Raw genomic sequence first — 19,807 nt, forward strand, 5'->3', positions numbered from 1 at the left:
CCAAGACAAAATGAATACAACTATTCTTATCATATTTTAATTAGTCAATACTATTTATAAACTAAATATAAAATACAAATGTACCTTATCACAGGGGATCGTCCTCCTGGCCCTGGGAGCAGTATTGTCTAATAGGGTCTCCCATTAGAAATTGGTCACAAGGGAGGCACCAGATTAAGAGCGATTCAAAACATGCTAATGGAAATTCCTGCACCGTATAATCTCACCATGGGAAATCAAGGCCCCTCTTGGAGCCAGATTGGGGAGGGAAGCTTGCCAGCTAGACTCTGGTGACTGGATCTGGATTAATGAGGCTTGTTCAGGCACAGCTTCAAGAAATCATATGAATCCACCATCCTGTGGGCCTACTATGCACAATGACAGGCACCAGGGCCAGGGTCAGTGTAATCTGGGTAGCAGGCAAAGGCAAGGGCTAGGCATATTGACAGCCCCAAAACATCACAGACTTTGTTTTGTGGGAAGTGAACTGTCTTGCTAGCAGGAAAGAAACCTAGATAACTAGATATAGTTAGGTTCACCACGACATAAGGGTCCTGGAACCAAACTCCTGGAGAAGGGCTGGACTCATTCTTTTTCCAGAGTGGCCCATGGTGAAAGGTGCTGGTGAAGTCTGACTCACACAGCCTTGACCAGCCGCTTGAAAAGGTATACCAGAGATGTAGAAGGCAGGAGAATAAACCAGCTGTTCTCCACAGAACCATCCAAGGTGTATTCTCAGTGGCAGGGGAACAATATGAGAACAGCAGCACCACCAAGTCTGGAGATGGAGTAATACTGGAAGAGCATATGGGACAAGGATGCTATGTATAACAACAATGTTCAGTGGCTCGTGAATCTAAGGGCAGACCACAGCAACCTCCCTAAACAGGGTCCGGGGAGGCTGTTACCCTGAGCAGGGTCCAGTAACCATCACAGTGCTAGACATCCAAGAAAGGGTCTCAACTATGAAGGGCTGGACAGCACCAGGCCTGGACATGGTTCACGGCTAAAGAAGCCAGCTGCACTCAATGAACTTCTAGCAGCACAAATGAACCAGCTGCTAGTCAATAAGAGACACCCAGAATGGCGTCTGATGTCAGAAAGGCCAGAAAGTCCTGATGCCCAAGGATCCCCAGAATGGATCAGTCCTATCTAACTACCAGCCAATAACCTGGCTCAGTACAACATGGAAGCTCCTGTCCAGGCATCATAGCGGCTAAGATGAATAGGCATATGGCTCAAAACATGAGCGGGTACAGAAGGGAATTGCCACGAGTATCAATATCAGTGGAGTGAATCACCAGGTACTGGTAGACAGAGCAGCCGAGACTACAAACCCTGGCTCAACAACCTGTGCACTGCCTGGATTGACTACAAGAAGGCCCATGACTTGATGCCCCACAACTGGATCCTTTTTGGGAATGTGCTGCAGGTCTGAATGACAGGAAAGGATGTATATTTACAAATGAAATGAAGTTGACCAGGCAAAACATGACAACATTTTGTGTTCATATTGTCTGTAATGACACACAAGTCAAAGTAAATTTAGAAATCACTAATTTCTATACTTTTCCATACTGTCCCAAATTTTTCTGATTTGGTTTTGTATGAACAAGAGGGAAGTACTGGACTTTCACAATGCAACGCAAAGCTCAGATACGCTGATAGTGGTGTGTTTCGCAACCAGACGTTTGGTAGAAAACACTCAGCTGGTGAGGGAGTAATGCATTCAAAGAAGCAAGGCAGAACCCAGATCATGTTCCTTAACCTTAAAAAGGTATGTATGATATCTCTAAACAAAGCTGTTTTAGTATCTTTTTTAGCTACAATTTGATTTCCTTTCATGGAGTTTTTACTTGTTAAGCATGTAATTCTGAGATAAAAACAAAGAAAGTAGTTTGAATGCATGCAGGAGGAATCGATAATCAATTCATTTGACAAAATGTGACAGTTTAAGACCGTCTTTTTGTCACTTGGCACTAGTGTTTTTGTTGAGTTCAACCAAAGACTTGATCTCTAAGCACAAGGGCTTTTGTGCTGTTAATCATTTGTTGTATCACTCTCTTTATAGAGGACTTGTAGAAATAAGCTTGAAGCACTACCTGACTTCACTACCCACAACTGCCAACACTCTTTTTCTTCTCCGCAGTCAAATCCCTGCAGTTGCTGTTCACACATTCAGTTTTTTCTCTTTTCCCCCAAAAAGCTATTTTGTCTTCCAGACCAGAGCTCTTTGATTTCCATGGAGTCTCAATGACTCACTATTTTACAGACAACTGGGAGAATGTTCAGAACTTTCAGGCCAGACTAGATGATATACTTATTGCAACATATCCCAAAGCAGGTCAGTCCAACAAACGTGTACAAACTTTATAGCTCATGAAAATGTGTGTATAGAGGTCAGTGTTGGGATCAAGTTTATTTGCCTCTCTCTCTCTTTCTAGGAACTACATGGGTCTCCCAGATCCTTGACCTGCTGTATTTTGGTCAAACGTGTCCAGAGAGGCAAAAAACCATCCCCATCTATGAAAGAGTACCCTTTCTGGAGATTGCCATCCCATCTTTGGATTCAGGTTACCAATCAGTCATATTGCTATGGTTATATTATCATGTTACCTGTTTCCCATTTCAGGGTTTTCCTTACTCCATGTTCACCCCTCCATGCAGGGAAAGACCTGGCAGACAAGCTGCCCACCACCCCTCGACTCATTAAGACTCATTTTCCTGTCCAGTTTGTGCCAAAGTCCTTCTGGGAGCAAAACTGTAGGGTACAGTAACCTGTGTGCTGTTTTTCAAGAAGCTGATAATAGTACTGATAACAGTGCAATCTAAGGCAACAAACAAGACACTGTTGATTGAACCTAACAGGAAAGCACTAAAATAACCACTTGTTATAGCCAAGATAAGCAGAAGAGCATCTCTGAACACAGAGTATTTCAAAGCAGATGGGCTAAAGCAGTAGAAGACCACAGTGGGCGCCACTAATATCACCTAAGAACAGGAAACTGAGGATATAATGTGTACGTGCTCACCAAAATTGGAGGATGGGGGAAAAATGTGTGGGCATATTTTCTTGATGTAATTAATTTTCTGAAGTTTCCAGACGAACAAACTACAGTTAGTTTTGTAGTTTTGCCTCTGTACATCACTGCAGCAGATATTAAATCAAACCATGAATATGCGCTCGAAGTTCAGGCTTTTAGCTTCAATTCAAGAAATCTTGCCCAAACGAAACTGTGTAAGAATTACCTCCATTTCTATCCACAACCTTTATTTTCAGAAGCTCAAAATTATTCAGACAACTGACTAACAAGCAGTTTCATGGTCAGGTGGTTTGCGTGATATTCAATGAGAAATGAAGCAGATATATTGCAAGCTTGTAATGCTTGCAGTGAGGCTAGAACAAGAAGAACAGAGAAATGAGATGTAGGCTAGGCAAGGCAAGGCAAGGCAAGTTTATTTGTATAGCACAATTCAACAACAAGGTGATTCAAAGTGCTTTACAGAGACATTAGAAACAAAAACAAATAAAAAGCATGATTTAAAATTGATTAAAACAAGCAAACAAACTAACTAACTAATTAACAAACAAACAAACAAAACAGTATATAAAATCAAAACTGATAAAATCAGAACAGTAGATAAAATCAGTAGTTAAATGTAAGTTTTGAAATTTAAGCTTAAAAGTGTGGATTTGGTGCTTTATTCAAATGCAGCTGAGAATAGGTGAGTCTTCAACCTGGATTTAAATAAACTGAGTGTTTCAGCTGATCTGAGGCTTTCTGGGAGTTTGTTCCAGATATAAGGAGCATAAAAGCTGAATGCAGCTTCTCCGTGTCTGGTTCTGACTCTGGGAACTGATAAAAGACCGGATCCAGATGACCTGAGGGATCTGGAAGGTTCATACTGGGTCAGGAGGTCACTGATGTATTTTGGTCCTAAACTATTCAGAGCTTTATAGACCAGCATCAGAACTTTAAAGTCTATCCTCTGACGGACAGGCAGCCAGTGTAAAGACCTCAGAGCTGGACTGATGTGGTCCACTTTTTTGGTCTTAGTGAGGACTCGAGCAGCAGAGTTCTGAATGAGCTGTAGTTGTCTGACTGATTTTTTAGGTAGGCCTGTAAAGATGCTGTTACAGTAATCAAGCCTACTAAAGATGAATGCATGGACTAGTTTTTCCAGGTCCTGTTGAGACATCAGATCTTTTATCCTTGAAATATTCTTGAGGTGATAGTAAGCTGACTTTGTTATTGTCTTAATGTGTTTTTCTAAGTTTAGGTCTGCATCTATCACTACACCCAAATTTCTCGCCTGGTTTGTGGTTTTTAGATGTATAGACTGAAGTTCTCTGGTGACCTGTAATCGTTTTTCTTTGGCGCCAAAGACTATTACCTCAGTTTTGTTTTTGTTTAGCTGGAGAAAATTGTGGCACAACCAGTCATTGATTTCCTCAATGCATTTACCAAGAGCCTGTACAGGGCCTCGGTCTCCTGGTGACATTGTGATATATATTTGTGTGTCATCTGCATAGCTATGATAGTTTATTTTGTTGTTCTTTATAATCTGTGCCAGTGGGAGCATGTAAATGTTAAACAGAAGGGGTCCCAAGATGGAACCTTGGGGAACTCCACATGTGATACTTGTCTGCTCAGATGTGAAGTTACCTATTGATACAAAGTATTTCCTGTTTTCTAAGTAGGTTTTGAACCAGTTTAGTACAGTTCCTGAAAGACCTGCCCAGTTCTCCAGTCGTTTGAGTAATATGTTGTGGTCAACTGTATCAAATGCTGCACTGAGATCCAGTAAAACTAAGACTGACATTTTTCCACTGTCTGTATTCAGACATATGTCATTAAACACTTTGGTCAGAGCGGTTTCAGTGCTGTGGTTCTGTCTAAAACCTGACCGGAAGGCATCGTAGCAGTTATTCTGTTTTAAGAAGTAATTGAGCTGTTGAGAAACTGCTTTTTCAATGATCTTACTTAAAAATGGGAGATTTGAGATCGGCCTGTAGTTGTAGGCTAGTGACCAATGCTAAATCCACTGAGATGCTAAACCTTTAAATTTGTCTTTGCTCTTAAATTTCTAACTTTTATGCTGTCTTGCTTGTTTCTGGGGCACTACGCCCTCAAAGGCATCCTTTATTTTGACACTTTTTTTTTTGACAAATAAAGGACAGCTCAAATTGTCTGTGGCTCAAATTTAAAGCTGTCATTTTAAAGTCAAACGAACCTTTTCTAAATGAGTTTTCATTTTTAAATGGGGATTCTCATACATTTATTCTCTTTCCATGACCCTTGTGTGTTTAAAAGTCTTTGGTCAGTGTTTAAACTTCTTCCAACTCATTACAAAGAACTCACAAAAAAAGATAAATAAATAAATGCACACTTATCTCTATCCAGTCTACAGCATATGATGTTCTTTTTAAAAAATATTGCCTACTTAAAATTTCACACCAAATAGAACACGGAATTCATTTGAAACACTTCAAATCCTTAAGCGAATGTGGTCACAAAAGGGTCAGGAAATCTGAAACCAGAGGGGCGGGGCTTTCAGATTACATGTGGAAGTGAGCGCAGCTAACAATGGTATGTTATGCAACCAGAAAAGGAGGAGAATTTTTCTTACAACACCAAAAGCCAGGCAGAAACCAGCAATGAACGTATCACTTAGTGCTGAGAAGGTATGTATGGTATCTCTAAACAAAACAGTTTGATGTTTTTAGCTACAGGTTGCTTTTCTGCTGTGGAGTTTATTTCTTGTTAAGCATGTGAGGCTGAGCTATTAAAAAAGAAAGCAGTTTTAAATGCACGTAGAAGCAACCTATATTTTATTTGTTTTTCCAATGTTTGAAGCTTTAAGACTTTCTCTTTGTCACTTGGAACCAGTGTTTTTGTTAAGTTCAGCCAAAGACTTGATCTCTGAGCACACTGTGTGCTTTTGTGCTGTTAATCATTTGTTGTGTCACTCAGAAGTAGAAACAAATCTGAATTCACTACCCACAACTGCCAACACTAGTTTCTCTTTTTCTTCTCCGCAGTCAAATCCCTGCAGTTGCTGTTCACACACTCTAATGTTTGTTTTTTCTTTTCTCTTTTTCCCCAAAAGGCAATTTTGTCTTCCAGACCAGAGCTCTTTGATTTCCATGGAGTCTCAATGACTCACTATTTTACAGACAACTGGGAGAATGTTCAGAACTTTCAGGTCAGACCAGATGATATACTTATTGCAACATATCCCAAAGCAGGTCAGTCCAACAAACGTGTACAAAAATTATGGCTCATCAAAATGTGTGTATGGAGGTCAGTGTTGGGATAAAGTTATTTGCCTCTCTCTCTTTCTAGGAACTACATGGGTCTCCCAGATCCTTGACCTGCTGTATTTTGGTCAGACGTGTCCAGAGAGGCAAAAAACCATCCCCATCTATGAAAGAGTACCCTTTCTGGAGATTGCCATCCCATCTTTGGATTCAGGTTACCAATCAGTCATATTGCTATGGTTATATTATCATGTTACCTGTTTCCCATTTCAGGGTTTTCCTTACTCCATGTTCACCCCTCCATGCAGGGAAAGACCTGGCAGACAAGCTGCCCACCACCCCTCGACTCATTAAGACTCATTTTCCTGTCCAGTTTGTGCCAAAGTCCTTCTGGGAGCAAAACTGTAGGGTACAGTAACCTGTGTGCTGTTTTTCAAGAAGCTGATAATAGTACTGATAACAGTGCAATCTAAGGCAGCACGTCAGGCGTAACTTGAACCTTTAAGCCTAATAAGGAGCTCCAAAGTGTCTACTTCTGGTAAAGGTTTAAGATTTCTTTTTTCCATCTTCTGCAGATTGTTTATGTAGCCCGCAATGCAAAGGACAACATGGTGTCTTATTTCCACTTTGATCGCATGAATGTGGTTGAGCCAGAGGCTGGAGAATGGAATAACTACTTCCACAGATTTTTGGAAGGACAAAGTATGCATAAATAATACAGTTATCCTTCGTGTGAGGTGTAGATCTTTTCCTCTCATTGCTTAAGTGTTGTTCTTTGATCTTAGTGGTATTTGGCTCCTGGTATGACCATGTGAATGGCTGGTGGAAGAAGAAACAGACTTACTCAAATATTCATTACATGTTCTATGAAGATATGATTGAGGTAATCTGATTTCTTCGTTGGCACTTTCTTCTGCATGTTCTCATGCTCTCATCCAGGCGGTTTTAATGCTGCGATTAATTCCATGATGTGTTTCCAGGACACTGAACGTGAAATAGACAAACTCTGCAGCTTCCTCGGTTTGTCTCGTTCAGCTGAGGAGAAGAAAATGATCTCAGGTGGAGTCCAGTTTGATAACATGAAAAAGAATGAGATGGCCAACTATTCTACAGCCCCGGTTATGGATTTCAAGATTTCTCCCTTCATGAGAAAAGGTACAGTGAACAGTAATGTGATGCATTTGGTAACATTAGGAAAAATACCTGAATTATTATTTTTTTCTGCAGGGAAGGTTGGCGACTGGAAGAACCACTTCACCGTCGCTCAGAATGAAGTTTTTGATGAAGACTACAAGAAGAAGATGAAAGATCCCACACTTCAGTTCCGCACTGAAATTTGAACAGAGCCAGGCATACAGACTGGATATAGTCTGAAAAAAATGAAGTATGAAATAAGCCAGAAGTGCTGATCTGTTTATTGAAATAAATAAACTTACAAATCACAAACTTATGAATCATCAGTTAACAGGAATGTCATCTCTGACAGTGAATATTTAAGACATGTATGTGCCCAAAACAGCCCATACCGTCTTGACTTTTTAAAAAGATCAAACAGATACTGCTGAACAGTACTGTTTAACAAAACAAGATCTCAATCTGACCAAAATTGAATCTTCATTTTTCTGGTTTTGATTGCAGTTGGCATACTTTGATGTTGCATCACTGTTGTCTTCAGTTTCATTATTGTTTCATTGATGTCCGTAGTCTTCTTAGTTGTACATGAATGCATGATTTATACTTATTACACACTCGCTTTACTCATTAGGGTACATCTGTTCAACTGCTCGTTAACGCACAGATCCAATCAGCCAATCGCATGGCAGCAACTCTGTGTTTAAAAAGAAAATCAGAATGGCATGGTTGCTAAGCTGGTCTAAGTAATTCAGTGGGACTACAAGGATTTTCCAGCAAATAGAGACAAAAAAGGAAAATAGCCAATGAGCAGCACTTACCTGGGTGTAAATGACATGTTGATGTGTTAGGAGCTCAGAGAAGAATGATTAGACTGATTGAACCTAACAGGAAAGCACTAAAATAACCACTTGTTATAGCCAAGGTAAGCAGAAGAGCATCTCTGAACACACAGTTGAAGACCACAGTGGGCCCCACTAATATCACCTAAGAACAGGAAACTGAGGATATAATTTGTACGTGCTCACCAAAATTGGAGGATGGGGGGGGAAAAATGTGTGGGCACATTTTCTTGGTACACTGAACATTGTTTAAATGCCACAACCTACCTTAGTACTGCTGCTGACCATTTCCATCTTGAACATTACCTCCAGTCTGCTGTTTCTATTTTCTAGGCCCCTTGCTTCTCCCCTCCCCTTTTGATCCCCTTTCGTTGCATCACTCAGTTTGTTCCATTTGTTTAGGCCTGTCCTACTACTATGTGAATCAGTGACAAAATTTGCTTTGCATTATACATTTTGAAAAGATACATGTTTCAATGCCTGGAACCAACACATTAATTTTAATACACTATATTTATAGGAAACACAACGGTTATCTACGTTACTGATCTGCAGTATTTTGGTCAGAAAACATAGTTCTGTCAAAACAAGGCAACATACACCAAGTACCAAAGTCTGACTCAGCAGAAACAAAAGCATGGGGAACAGGGGTTATACTGGGATTTAGGATGTAGGGGAAGCCTAAGAATTTCTACATCAGGGTACACCTCAAGCTAAACAAACTAATTTGTAGTCTTTGTGGACAGGCTGCACCGTTAGATTAACAATAAAAATTTTTCCCTCAGTTTTGGACAGTACTGGTTATATGTTACAGACATAGTCTCTATCGAACATGTTAGCATACCATCCATGGCTAGTAAGTCATCTGTGGAATCATGTGAGCAGTGAAATTATTTTTCCATGCACTTTAAGGACTTCCTTCCATGACTAGACGAGTCAGTTCCTGCTGGCCATTAGGAAAAAAACAAAAACAAAAAAAAACAGCTTGAGGCACTTTCTTAAATTTGAGAAAATGTCATTAATTTTCTGAAGTTTCCAGACGAACAAGCTACAGTTAGTTTTGTAGTTTTGCCTCTGTACATCACTGCAGCAGATATTAAATCAAACCATAAATATGCGCTCGAAGTTCAGGCTTTTAGCTTCAATTCAAGAAATCTTGCCCAAACTAAACTGTGTAAGAATTACCTCCATTTCTATACACAACCTTCATTTTCAGAAGCTCAAAATTATTCAGACAACTGACTAACAAGCAGTTTCATGGTCAGGTGGTTTGCGTGATAGTCAATGAGAAATGAAGCAGATAAATTGCAAGCTTGTAATGCTTGCAGTGAGGCTAGAACAAGAAGAACAGAGAAATGAGATGTAGGCTAGGGACCAATGCTAAATCCATTGAGATGCTAACCTTTAAATTTGTCTTTGCTCTTAAATTTCTAACTTCTATGCTGTCTTGCTTGTTTCTGGGCCACTACGCCCTCAAAGGCATCCCTTGACACTTTTTTTTGACAAATAAAGGACAGCTCAATTTTAAAGCTGTCATTTTAAAGTCAAACAAACCTTTTCTTAATGATTTTTCATTTTTAAATGGGGATTCTCATACATTTATTCTCTTTCCATGACCCTGGTGTGTTTAAAACTCTTTGGTCAGTGGTCAAACTTCTTCCAACTCATTAGAAAAAACTCACAAAAAAGATAAATAACTAAATGCACACTTATCTCTATCCAGTCTAGTAGTGAAGTGTCCTGTGTGTCGAAGCGTCTCGGGGGCGTTTTGTGAAGCACGTATCGAGGCTTGCTTTGATTACGTATGCAGTGACGTTCGAGGCCTCGCGGGCAGTCCGTACCACGTGACTGATTCAGGGACCGGTTCACCGGTTCGCGCCAGATTCGAAATAAAATGGGCAGCAAAACACAGCTGATTTCCCATCACATTGTGTTGTGGAATTGGATTACGTACGTGTTACATAGTTACTTGAGCATTTCTTCTTTGATGGAACCAGCAAGGAAGACATTTTTTTAAAATTTCATCTCTCCTAATAAAGTGTGCACACAGTAATACATATCACAAATGAGTGTACAAAAACTATGGCTCATCAAAATGTGTGTATAGAGGTCAGTGTTGGGATCAAGTTATTTGCCTCTCTCTCTTTCTAGGAACTACATGGGTCTCCCAGATCCTTGACCTGCTGTATTTTGGTCAGACGTGTCCAGAGAGGCAAAAAACCATCCCCATCTATGAAAGAGTACCCTTTCTGGAGATTGGTAACCTGAATCCAAAGATGGCATGGCAATCAGTCATATTGCTATGGTTATATTATCATGTTACCCGTTTCCCATATCAAAGTTTTCCTTACTCCATGTTCACCCCTCCATGCAGGGAAAGACCTGGCAGACAAGCTGCCCACCACCCCTCGACTCATTAAGACTCATTTTCCTGTCCAGTTTGTGCCAAAGTCCTTCTGGGAGCAAAACTGTAGGGTACAGTAACCTGTGTGCTGTTTTTCAAGAAGCTGATAATAGTACTGATAACAGTGCAATCTAAGGCAGCACGTCAGGCGTAACTTGAACCTTTAAGCCTAATAAGGAGCTCCAAAGTGTCTACTTCTGGTAAAGGTTTAAGATTTTTTTTTTCCCCCCCATCTTCTGCAGATTGTTTATGTAGCCCGCAATGCAAAGGACAACATGGTGTCTTATTTCCACTTTGATCGCATGAATGTGGTTGAGCCAGAGGCTGGAGAATGGATAACTTCCACAGATTTTTGGAAGGACAAAGTATGCATAAATAATACAGTTATCCTTCGTGTGAGGTGTAGATCTTTTCCTCTCATTGCTTAAGTGTTGTTCTTTGATCTTAGTGGTATTTGGCTCCTGGTATGACCATGTGAATGGCTGGTGGAAGAAGAAACAGACTTACTCAAATATTCATTACATGTTCTATGAAGATATGATTGAGGTAATCTGATTTCTTCATTGGCACTTTCTTCTGCATGTTCTCATGCTCTCATCCAGGCGGTTTTAATGCTGCGATTAATTCCATGATGTGTTTCCAGGACACTGAACGTGAAATAGACAAACTCTGCAGCTTCCTCGGTTTGTCTTGTTCTGCTGAGGAGAAGAAAATGATCTCAGGTGGAGTCCAATTTGATAACAGAATGAGATGGCCAACTATTCTACAGCCCCGGTTATGGACAGAGATGGGCAGTAACGTGTTAGTTGTAATGCGTTACTGTAATCTGATTACTTTTTCAAGTAACGAGTAAAGTAAGGGATTACTATTGCAAAAACGGTAATTAGATTACCGTTACTTTCCCGTAGTGTTACTGCGTTACTAAAACTGTGTTGTTGTTTTTTTTGTTTTTTTTGCGAGAATGTCTCACGACAGTGACGTAAGCGAGTGCGCCGTTAGTGACAACAGCTGTGTGCAGATCAACAATGGATCACATATCGATTGTGGGAGAGAGTATGAGCGTGCAGCGTTTAAAGCGTGGAAGTACTGACCTTTGAGTTTGATTCCATAAAAAGTGACAAAAACATTAGCGTCCATCGTGCGTGGGAAGAAAACTTCTTTTTACAGCGAAAAAAACCCCTAAACTTCCAAGCAAGCACTGAGTGCGCAACGACGTAATGGGAAATTCACAGAGAAACTCGCGGATTCTTCAACTTACCGCGGCACACCTGCACCAGGGTAAACCTCCGCCTACCGTAGTCCTGCTTTACAGGTGAAAATAGAGCAACAGGACCGCTGAGTCTTTGACTTTATTTATTTTCTGCTGTGTTTTACTTGCATCTATTTGAAAGAGTGAGTGTAAACACAAAAAAATATTTTATTTTATGTGCTGGAATGTGTAGAAAATAGATTTAAATGTTAAACTAATTTATTCAAGTCAGAGAATGTTGCATATAATTAAATTTTTGCTTGATGCATAAAGTTAAAAGATTAAAACTGATAAAAACAAGTTAAAAAAAGAGACTTTTCCATTTGATTATATTTTGTATGATGGATTATGTAGGAAAAAGTAGAATTGGGCTGAAAGATCTATCACTTTATCACCTCTTCAGGTTGTAAATTGTATTTTTAAAAAGTAACTAAGTAATTACTTTTGAAAATAAGTAATCAGTAAAGTAACGGGATTACTTTTTGGGGGAAGTAATTAGTTACTGATTACTTTTTTCAAGTAACTTGACCAACACTGGTTATGGATTTCAAGATTTCTCCCTTCATGAGAAAAGGTACACACCTAACAGTAATGTGATGCATTTGGTAACATTAGGGGAAAATACCTGTATTATTATTATTATTATTATTATTATTATTATTATTATTATTATTATTATTATTATTATTATATTATTTATTTATTTATTTTTTATTTATTTATTTTCTGCAGGGAAGGTTGGCGACTGGAAGAACCACTTCACCGTCGCTCAGAATGACGTTTTTGATGAAGACTACAAGAAGATGAAAGATCCCACACTTCAGTTCTGCACTGAAATTTGAACAGAGCCAGGCATACAGACTGGATATAGTATGCAGCTACTGCTGTGCAGTGTGTATTACAAAGATCTCATCTAAACAAACTGTGGCATACATGTGACAGAATTATACAGTGGAATAATAAACACTCCAAATACCTTAATTTTACGTGTACACGTTGTGCTTTTATTGTAAAACCTGATGATCAATGCATGGAAGCCAAAAGCACAGTGAGGGGCTGTATTGTCAATTTATTTCTGCACTTGAGCTCAAGATTGCAAACTTTGTTCTCGAAAAGAAAGTTATTCCAAGCCAAACATAAACAGCAAACTATGACCAAGTGTCATCGTGGCTCCAGCCTTAAGTAGACCGCCTGATTGATTGATTGATTGATTGATTGGTAATTTATTTCAACATGTGAACAATATACAAGTACATTTAGAAAAGAAATAAGAGAGAGAAAAAAATACTATACAAATTACATACAAAAAAACATTCTGATTAATTTACATGTTGAAAGGGAGTGGGAAGAAGTATACACTTATTTAATCCCACCCCTGTCCCATAAATTATCAGTGAATATTTAGTCAGCTTCCTTACTGATATAATTTGTAATAAAAATAGTGAACAGATTTCTGATATACTATATACTATAATATCACATCATGAATTTTTTGTTTGTTTGTTTTTAAATAGAGACATTCACTTAATTTAAATATTTTCCTTTTCTTTATAGATCGAGAAGATCATATTTTTATAACTCTTTTTGAACAGTTTTATGTTTGGACATTGCTTTAATTCCATATTCAGTTTGTTCCATAGTTTCACTCCTTGAACAGAAACACAAAAGCCTTTTCTTGTAGTACGTACCTTCATTGTTTTGAAGTTACAAAAACCCCTTAAATTATAACTTCCTTCTTTCAAAAAAAACATACTCTGAATATTACCTGGCAGTTCTTTATTTTTTGCTTTGAATAGAATTTGTGCTGTTTGGAATTTCACTATATCGTCAATTTTCAATATTTCAGACTGCAAAAATAGTGAGTTTGTATGTTCCCTATAACCTGCATTGTGGATGATTCGAATTGCTTTCTTTTGAAGAGTAAAAAGTGAATGTAATGTGGTTTTATAGTTATTGCCCCAGACCTCTGCACAATAGCTTAAGTATGGTGAAACCAGTGAACAGTAGAGAATATGAAGTGATGTTCTGTCGAATACCTGTTTTGCCTTGTTTAGTACTGCAATGCTTCGTGATACTTTGGAATGAATATATCTTACGTGAGCTCTCCAGTTAAGTTTTTCATCTATTATTACCCCCAGAAATTATCTAACGAGCCACAGGTGAATGTGATCAGTGACTCACTGACCCGCCGGCAGGAAGGTGGGTAATCAGGAAGAGCCACTACTGATGGGAAGATAAAAATAACTCCCACAAACATACAAACACTGCTAGGAAAGAGAGAAGGGGGAGGTGGGCTAGTGCAAGAAACTTGGAAACCATGACAGATTATGTTCATGCAGTCTGAACCTCAATCTCTTAAAAGTTGTACATTAAGCAACACAAACTGTTCCATAATGCTCAGGAAATGCAACAAAGTGTGCTAGAAATAAAGATCATAATAATATATTGGAAAGCATGAAAAAAAAAAATGAAACCAGTACACTTTAAATACAACACTAATGCCTTTCATCTTTGTCCAAGAAAGAGATCCTGTGAATCCTGGTGCTTGGATCTTGTAGTGTAGGCATTGGAGAGTAGACAGTTGGTTGAGCAGGTCAAAGTACTATATTACAACTACAAAAAATGTATATTAAAAGTAAGGTGATAACATAATGGTAACAAAATGTGACTCTTCCTACAGAGTACAAGTAAGAGACTATATTGCACAGAGTATGATAATAAGCTGGATATTACAGTTTTTTCTGATTGCTTAAGCACATTTTTTGTAACCATTGGCTAATTTTGCAAAACTCTTCACACAAATAAGAAAACCTGTCACCCAATAATCAAAACATTGTAGTTCTCTTGCAAAAGCAAACACAGCTAGATTAACTCTTCACACCTTCGTAAAAATGGTGTTTTCGTATCAAACAGTACACACAAGCCATCATCTCCTAAGCACACAATGCGCCAACTGCACACTGATGGTATGAATACAAAACACATCTGGCTTTTGCTTTCTCTGTGCACAAGGTAGGCTATGTCAGTTTGAGCTCATACTTCTGTCATAGATCCATAAGCATAGAGGGATCCAAACTTCAAGTACTGGTGTTTATTCAAACACATCAAAACAAACACAAGTGTTTATTTCCAAGTATAGGATTATTTGCAGTCGCCATAATGACTATATGGGTTACTTGGTCTGCAGTGAACATGCTTCCTCTGCCCCAGCATCTGGTCATCTAGCAATTCTGTAAAGTAACAATTTCAGTATTTTTACATCAATGGTATTGGTGTGTTTCTCATTGGCATATGGCAGTGCTACAAATCTTTGTGCGAAGTGACTGTACTAACCGATTCTCATTTCAAGATGTCCTTATGGTACTTGCTACAGTGTAGCGGCTCGAGTTAGGCTGGACCCGTTGGCCAGCTACCCTCAGGGTCATTCCACGGTTGATTACATGGTCCACTATTGTAGCTCTGATGTCATCAGCAATTCTATTTCTTACTCTTCCTACCCTTCCTCTCCCCCCTCCTCCTCTTCCTCTCCCCCCTCCTCGTCTTCCTCTTGCTCCTCCTTGTCCTTGTCGTCCTCTTCATCCTACTTCTTCACCTCCACGTCCTCTTCCTCGGCCTCCTCTACTTCTCACTCTTTCTGCTCCCTCCATTGTACTCCGCACACAGAGCTTACCTGTATTATAGTGCTTAGGCTGATTGCAAAGTGAACTAATTATCTAAGAAAGTTTTGACATGTGAAAGTGTGCCAGACAGTTGGCAAATTAGTGTTAATGATAGCCATACATGTGTATACTTTTGCTAGGAGTGTGTTGGAAATTTGGTAATTGAGTGTTGTGCAGTGAATTGTGCCTACAGTTTTGCAAAGTGTGTGTTACAAAATTGCAAACTGAGTGCAAAGCAGTTTTTGTGCTTTTAGTTTTGCAAACTCAGTGAGTGGTTTTGCTATAAGTCTGAATAGTTTTAGAGATTGTGCTACAGGAATCACAGTTAGGGTTTAAGCATTCAGAAAAAACTGTAATAAGACCTACCTTGGCACTTGTGCAGGTGGAGCCAAAGGGAAGACATGCTTCACCATATTTTCTAGTCTTTGGCTTAGAATGAACTTTGCTTGGAAACATATTCAGCGATGCTTCATCTCCTGCTTTGCGTTAGTGTGGGAGCCCCGTCAAAAACCTTTCATGCTATGCTAGCAGTGTCCAAACAATCTTTTTTTTCCCCTTTTCATACCATGCCCAGGGGGCGGGCCCCACACCTTGGGAAGCTCTACTTTGAGGTATTGGACACCGATGGTAAACTGCCATCAGACCCTAAATCAGACCCTGTTATCTGTTGTTATCAATATTTTTTTTTAATTATTACTTGGTGAGTGGACATATTGGTTACACTTTGACTAATCATTAATCAGTAACACAACCTTCAGAAGCAAAGTGCACTGAGGGTGTAATTACTGAAGGTTACTCATTTCTGATGTCAAGGAGGAGCAGAGAATAAAACAGTAAAGCAGACAAAAAAATTACATCATATGGGAGAAAGATACTCTAAAGTGTGGAATAAAAACTCAGGCAGTTAATTTCAATTCAATTCAATTTTATTTATATAGCGCCAAATCACAACAAAAGTCGCCTCAAGGCGCTTCATAGATACAGTTATTCTAATAATAAAAAAAAGTCAAGAGATGGAGGTGCGACCTCGACCAGAACTGTTTGACTTCCATGGAGTTGGCATGATCACAGACTTTACAGAAAACTGGGACAACATACAGAACTTCAAAGCAAGACCAGATGATATTCTTATTGCTACGTACCCTAAAGCAGGTAAGGTTAATTTAACCTTAGTAGACAGAATTGTGCCAGCCTGGGTGAACATAAGAAAGTGAAGACATGTGAAAGTAAACTGATTTAAACTCAAATCAAAGCCTTGGAAATTATTTTAGACTCTCTTTATCTCTCTGTGTGTTTTATTGGCTTTAAAAAACCTTTGAGCTAAATGTTGTGCTGAAAGGCACTATATAAATAAAGCTTAAGGGCATGTACAAGGGTTGTGTGGAGCTAGTTACTATAGTATTTTTTTTAAATAAATAATTTCATGGATTGCTATATTTCCCACTGAACAGCATGGTTTTATCTCTTTCAACCTCAGGAACCACATGGGTCTCCTACATCCTAGATCTTCTGTATTTTGCGCACATGGGTCAAGACCGTCAGACTTCCATCCCTCTTCATGACAGAGTACCCTTCCTGGAGATATGCGAACCCCCTATGCCCAAAGGTCTCAGATCAGTTCTGATTGCAGAAATTTTTTGTGTGTCACATGTTGAAACAGCAGCTGCTAAAATGCAACCTCAGTGTGTTTCACATTCACTGTTGTCTAAACAGAGAGATATAATTTTTTTTTTTGCTTGATATTTGGTTATTTTTCAAATCTATTTGGTTATTAGACACTCAAAATTGTTTGCAAACTCACTCGAAAGTGCCTTAAAATGTTGGCCTTTTAGCCATGTTGACCTCTGACATCTAGAAAAGTCCAACTTATTAGGGGCAAACCAATCATTCTTACCTTACAGGTACAGACTTGGCAGACAAACTTCCCACCACTCCTCGTCTCATTAAAACTCATCTACCAGTCCAGTTTGTACCAAAGTCCTTCTGGGAGCAGCGCTGCAGGGTAAAATGCATATATACCTGTAACCATAGAGACATGGGATTTATGAAACAGATTAGAACTTGTTGTTGTCTGGTTCTGCAGGTAGTCTACGTGGCCCGCAATGCAAAAGACAATGCAGTGTCCTACTTCCATTTTGAACGCATGGACAGTGGTATGCCAGAACCGGGGAAATGGAGCACCTTCCTGCAGAACTTCATGGAGGGGAAGAGTGAGTTCAGTTTAGTTTTACTGTAGAAAGAAGAGACATTGTTTTCATTTTATTTCTCATGTAAACACTCTGTTGTGTTTTGTTGTGTGTTTGTAGTGGTTTTTGGATCGTGGTATGACCATGTGAACGGCTGGTGTGAGAAGAAGCAGACTTATTCAAATTTTCACTACATGTTCTATGAAGATTTGATTGAGGTATCATGAGCTGTGCTAAAGAATGCCATTTACAACAAAGCTCATTACATTAAAAAGTGTCTTGAGTTTGTTAATAAACACGTTGCCCTTGCTGAAAGATTAAATAGCTTTTAGGAAATACTTAGCCTTCGTCTGGTGTTCTAGTCTGTGGGACTCGCTTTCTATGTTTACCAAAAGAAACATTATGCAGTTGTTATTTTAACTTCAAATTCTTTGCCTTTGTATCATTTTCTTTGAAGAACATATAAATGAAATATAAAATAACACTTCACACAGGACTGTGGACGAGAAATAGACCGACTGTGTTCCTTCCTTAGTTTGTCTCCATCACCTGAAGAGAAGGAAAGAGTCAAAGCCAGCGTGACTTTTGACAATATGAAACAAAATAAAATGACCAACTACTCCACCTTCGATTCAATGAACCAGACTATATCTCCTTTCATGAGAAAAGGTATAAATGTCTAAACCTAAAAGTTGTTTTGTTCCCCTCTGTGTTTGTTCTGAGAACTGTGTACTGCATTTATGAATAGGTTGATCAAATAACCTGATTATTTTCTCTGTTTCTTCAGGAAAAGTTGGTGACTGGAAGAACCACTTCACTGTGGCCCAGAATGAACAGTTTGATGAAGACTACAAGCAGAAAATGAAGAATCCTGATCTAAAGTTTCGTTATGAAATTTAGATCCCCAGCTGGGTGTGATGGAACTCTGCACTGATATGTGATTAAAGAGTTAAGAAATAAGCCAAATTTGATATGAAATTTAAACAAACTAAATTTCAGGTAGGTGATAGAGAGCTGTGGCAGAGTTCACAACCCTGAGCTGTCCTGCAGAAATGATAAATTCGACAGAACAATTTCCAGAAACAGTACCAACTTATATATGATAGCTTTCATTCTTTAAAAAATGATGGTCAGGTATGATTTGTCTGACACCATGTGTTATCGTATATGGATATTATACTTTTGGCTTTTCTGCACCTTCATTCTGCTCAGTAACATGTTTTAAACTTTGTTAAATAATGGCAACTTTGTGGTATGCTGTAAAGTTAACCCATTATCCTCATATCAGCACACCTTTTTAAAACCACTTTCTGTTTAAAGGCGATTCATAGTTTTATTCTTACAAGATCCAACTAAACTCATACAGTTTCATAAAGTTTCATACAGCATTGTTTTTCACCAATGAAGGCGAAAATATTTTATTTGTTTTTACATGAGCGCTGTGTGATTTGATAAGTATCTGAGGCTGAGACCACGGGACAATAAAAACATAATTGCTGGGCCTTATTTCTGTACTGAACAGTCATTTTAAGATTAAATAAGTAAATAACAATTAGCTCATGTTGTTCATGAGACTACAGTCATCTTACTTTGGTAATGTAAATATAATATGGCCAATATTATAGTTATATTAATCATTACTAGTCATTACGGCAGTGTGCTTGAACTCTGTGTCATTCAATGAGCTTCAATAAAGATTCAAGTTGCAGTTATTTATATTTCCTATCACCTTAAATCTTCACTCAAAGACAAGTATCTTTGACAGTGTATATATAGATATATCATATATAAGAGACAAATATTGTTCTTTCAGTATGTTGCCATTACTAAATTTGGCTCAATGTTTACATATAAGTATAAAAAGAAAGTAATATGATGTAACACTATAGATCAACTTACCTCAGAATATATAAAGCACATAAACAATTACAGCAATATGATGCAACAAACACAGCAGTGCTACTAATCCAAAATACTCAAAGCTTCATAGAACTGAAACAAACAGGGGCATTTATTTTTAGCTCCATTCTGCTGCTGATACATACTTTAGGTTTCTGAATATTACACTTGTAAC

The 19,807-nt window shown here is 38.6% G+C and overlaps 2 protein-coding genes and 1 pseudogene across 5 annotated transcripts; all 3 read left to right on the top strand.

Moving 5' to 3' along the window:
* The first annotated feature begins 1,714 nt into the window (after positions 1 to 1,714).
* LOC146550868 (cytosolic sulfotransferase 3-like) lies at positions 1,715 to 7,708 on the top strand. Of its 3 annotated transcripts, none has more exons than XM_085260937.1 (9): positions 1,715 to 1,777; positions 2,273 to 2,344; positions 2,445 to 2,573; positions 6,112 to 6,250; positions 6,348 to 6,671; positions 6,838 to 6,964; positions 7,048 to 7,145; positions 7,243 to 7,417; positions 7,490 to 7,708. In XM_085260937.1, the coding sequence occupies exons 4-9, from the start codon at positions 6,191 to 6,193 to the stop codon at positions 7,600 to 7,602; spliced, it is 897 nt and encodes a 298-aa protein (XP_085117063.1). In that variant the 5' UTR covers positions 1,715 to 1,777; positions 2,273 to 2,344; positions 2,445 to 2,573; positions 6,112 to 6,190; the 3' UTR covers positions 7,603 to 7,708. The 3 variants fall into 3 exon arrangements, with proteins under 3 accessions (XP_085117063.1, XP_085117061.1, XP_085117062.1); XM_085260935.1 differs by lacking the exon at positions 1,715 to 1,777 and having other exon boundaries at positions 2,181 to 2,344; positions 6,348 to 6,476; positions 6,571 to 6,671; XM_085260936.1 differs by lacking the exons at positions 1,715 to 1,777; positions 2,273 to 2,344; positions 2,445 to 2,573 and adding an exon at positions 2,884 to 5,686 and having other exon boundaries at positions 6,348 to 6,476; positions 6,571 to 6,671.
* Positions 7,709 to 7,861: 153 nt separating this feature from the next.
* On the top strand, positions 7,862 to 13,156 carry LOC146550869 (cytosolic sulfotransferase 1-like; annotated as a pseudogene). Its single transcript, XR_014890282.1, has 6 exons — positions 7,862 to 10,710; positions 10,882 to 11,004; positions 11,088 to 11,185; positions 11,283 to 11,412; positions 12,425 to 12,462; positions 12,621 to 13,156. The product of XR_014890282.1 is annotated as a cytosolic sulfotransferase 1-like (transcript).
* Positions 13,157 to 16,115: 2,959 nt separating this feature from the next.
* LOC146550870 (cytosolic sulfotransferase 3-like) lies at positions 16,116 to 19,239 on the top strand. The gene is made up of 7 exons (XM_085260943.1): positions 16,116 to 16,699; positions 17,025 to 17,153; positions 17,449 to 17,549; positions 17,631 to 17,757; positions 17,854 to 17,951; positions 18,228 to 18,402; positions 18,521 to 19,239. Exons 1-7 carry the CDS (start codon positions 16,561 to 16,563, stop codon positions 18,631 to 18,633), a joined length of 882 nt encoding a protein of 293 aa, XP_085117069.1. The 5' UTR covers positions 16,116 to 16,560; the 3' UTR covers positions 18,634 to 19,239.
* The last annotated feature ends 568 nt before the right edge of the window (positions 19,240 to 19,807 follow it).

Source organism: Mchenga conophoros, linkage group LG20 (genome assembly GCF_057382185.1).
Source record: "Mchenga conophoros isolate Kocher_MC1m ecotype Shallow Benthic linkage group LG20, M_conophoros_male_GT1.1, whole genome shotgun sequence".
Lineage (NCBI taxonomy): Eukaryota > Metazoa > Chordata > Actinopteri > Cichliformes > Cichlidae > Mchenga > Mchenga conophoros.

Coding starts and splice junctions, on each gene's coding strand:
- LOC146550870 (XM_085260943.1), top strand. CDS start 16,561: ATGGAGGTGCGACCTCGACCAGAACTGTTTGACTTCCATGGAGTTGGC. Junction 16,700..17,024: donor TGCTACGTACCCTAAAGCAG/GTAAGGTTAATT, acceptor TTTCAACCTCAG/GAACCACATGGGTCTCCTAC. Junction 17,154..17,448: donor CGAACCCCCTATGCCCAAAG/GTCTCAGATCAG, acceptor CTTACCTTACAG/GTACAGACTTGGCAGACAAA.
- LOC146550868 (XM_085260935.1), top strand. CDS start 2,312: ATGATATACTTATTGCAACATATCCCAAAGCAG. Junction 2,574..6,111: donor CATCCCATCTTTGGATTCAG/GTTACCAATCAG, acceptor TTTCCCCAAAAG/GCAATTTTGTCTTCCAGACC. Junction 7,418..7,489: donor TTCTCCCTTCATGAGAAAAG/GTACAGTGAACA, acceptor TTTTTTCTGCAG/GGAAGGTTGGCGACTGGAAG.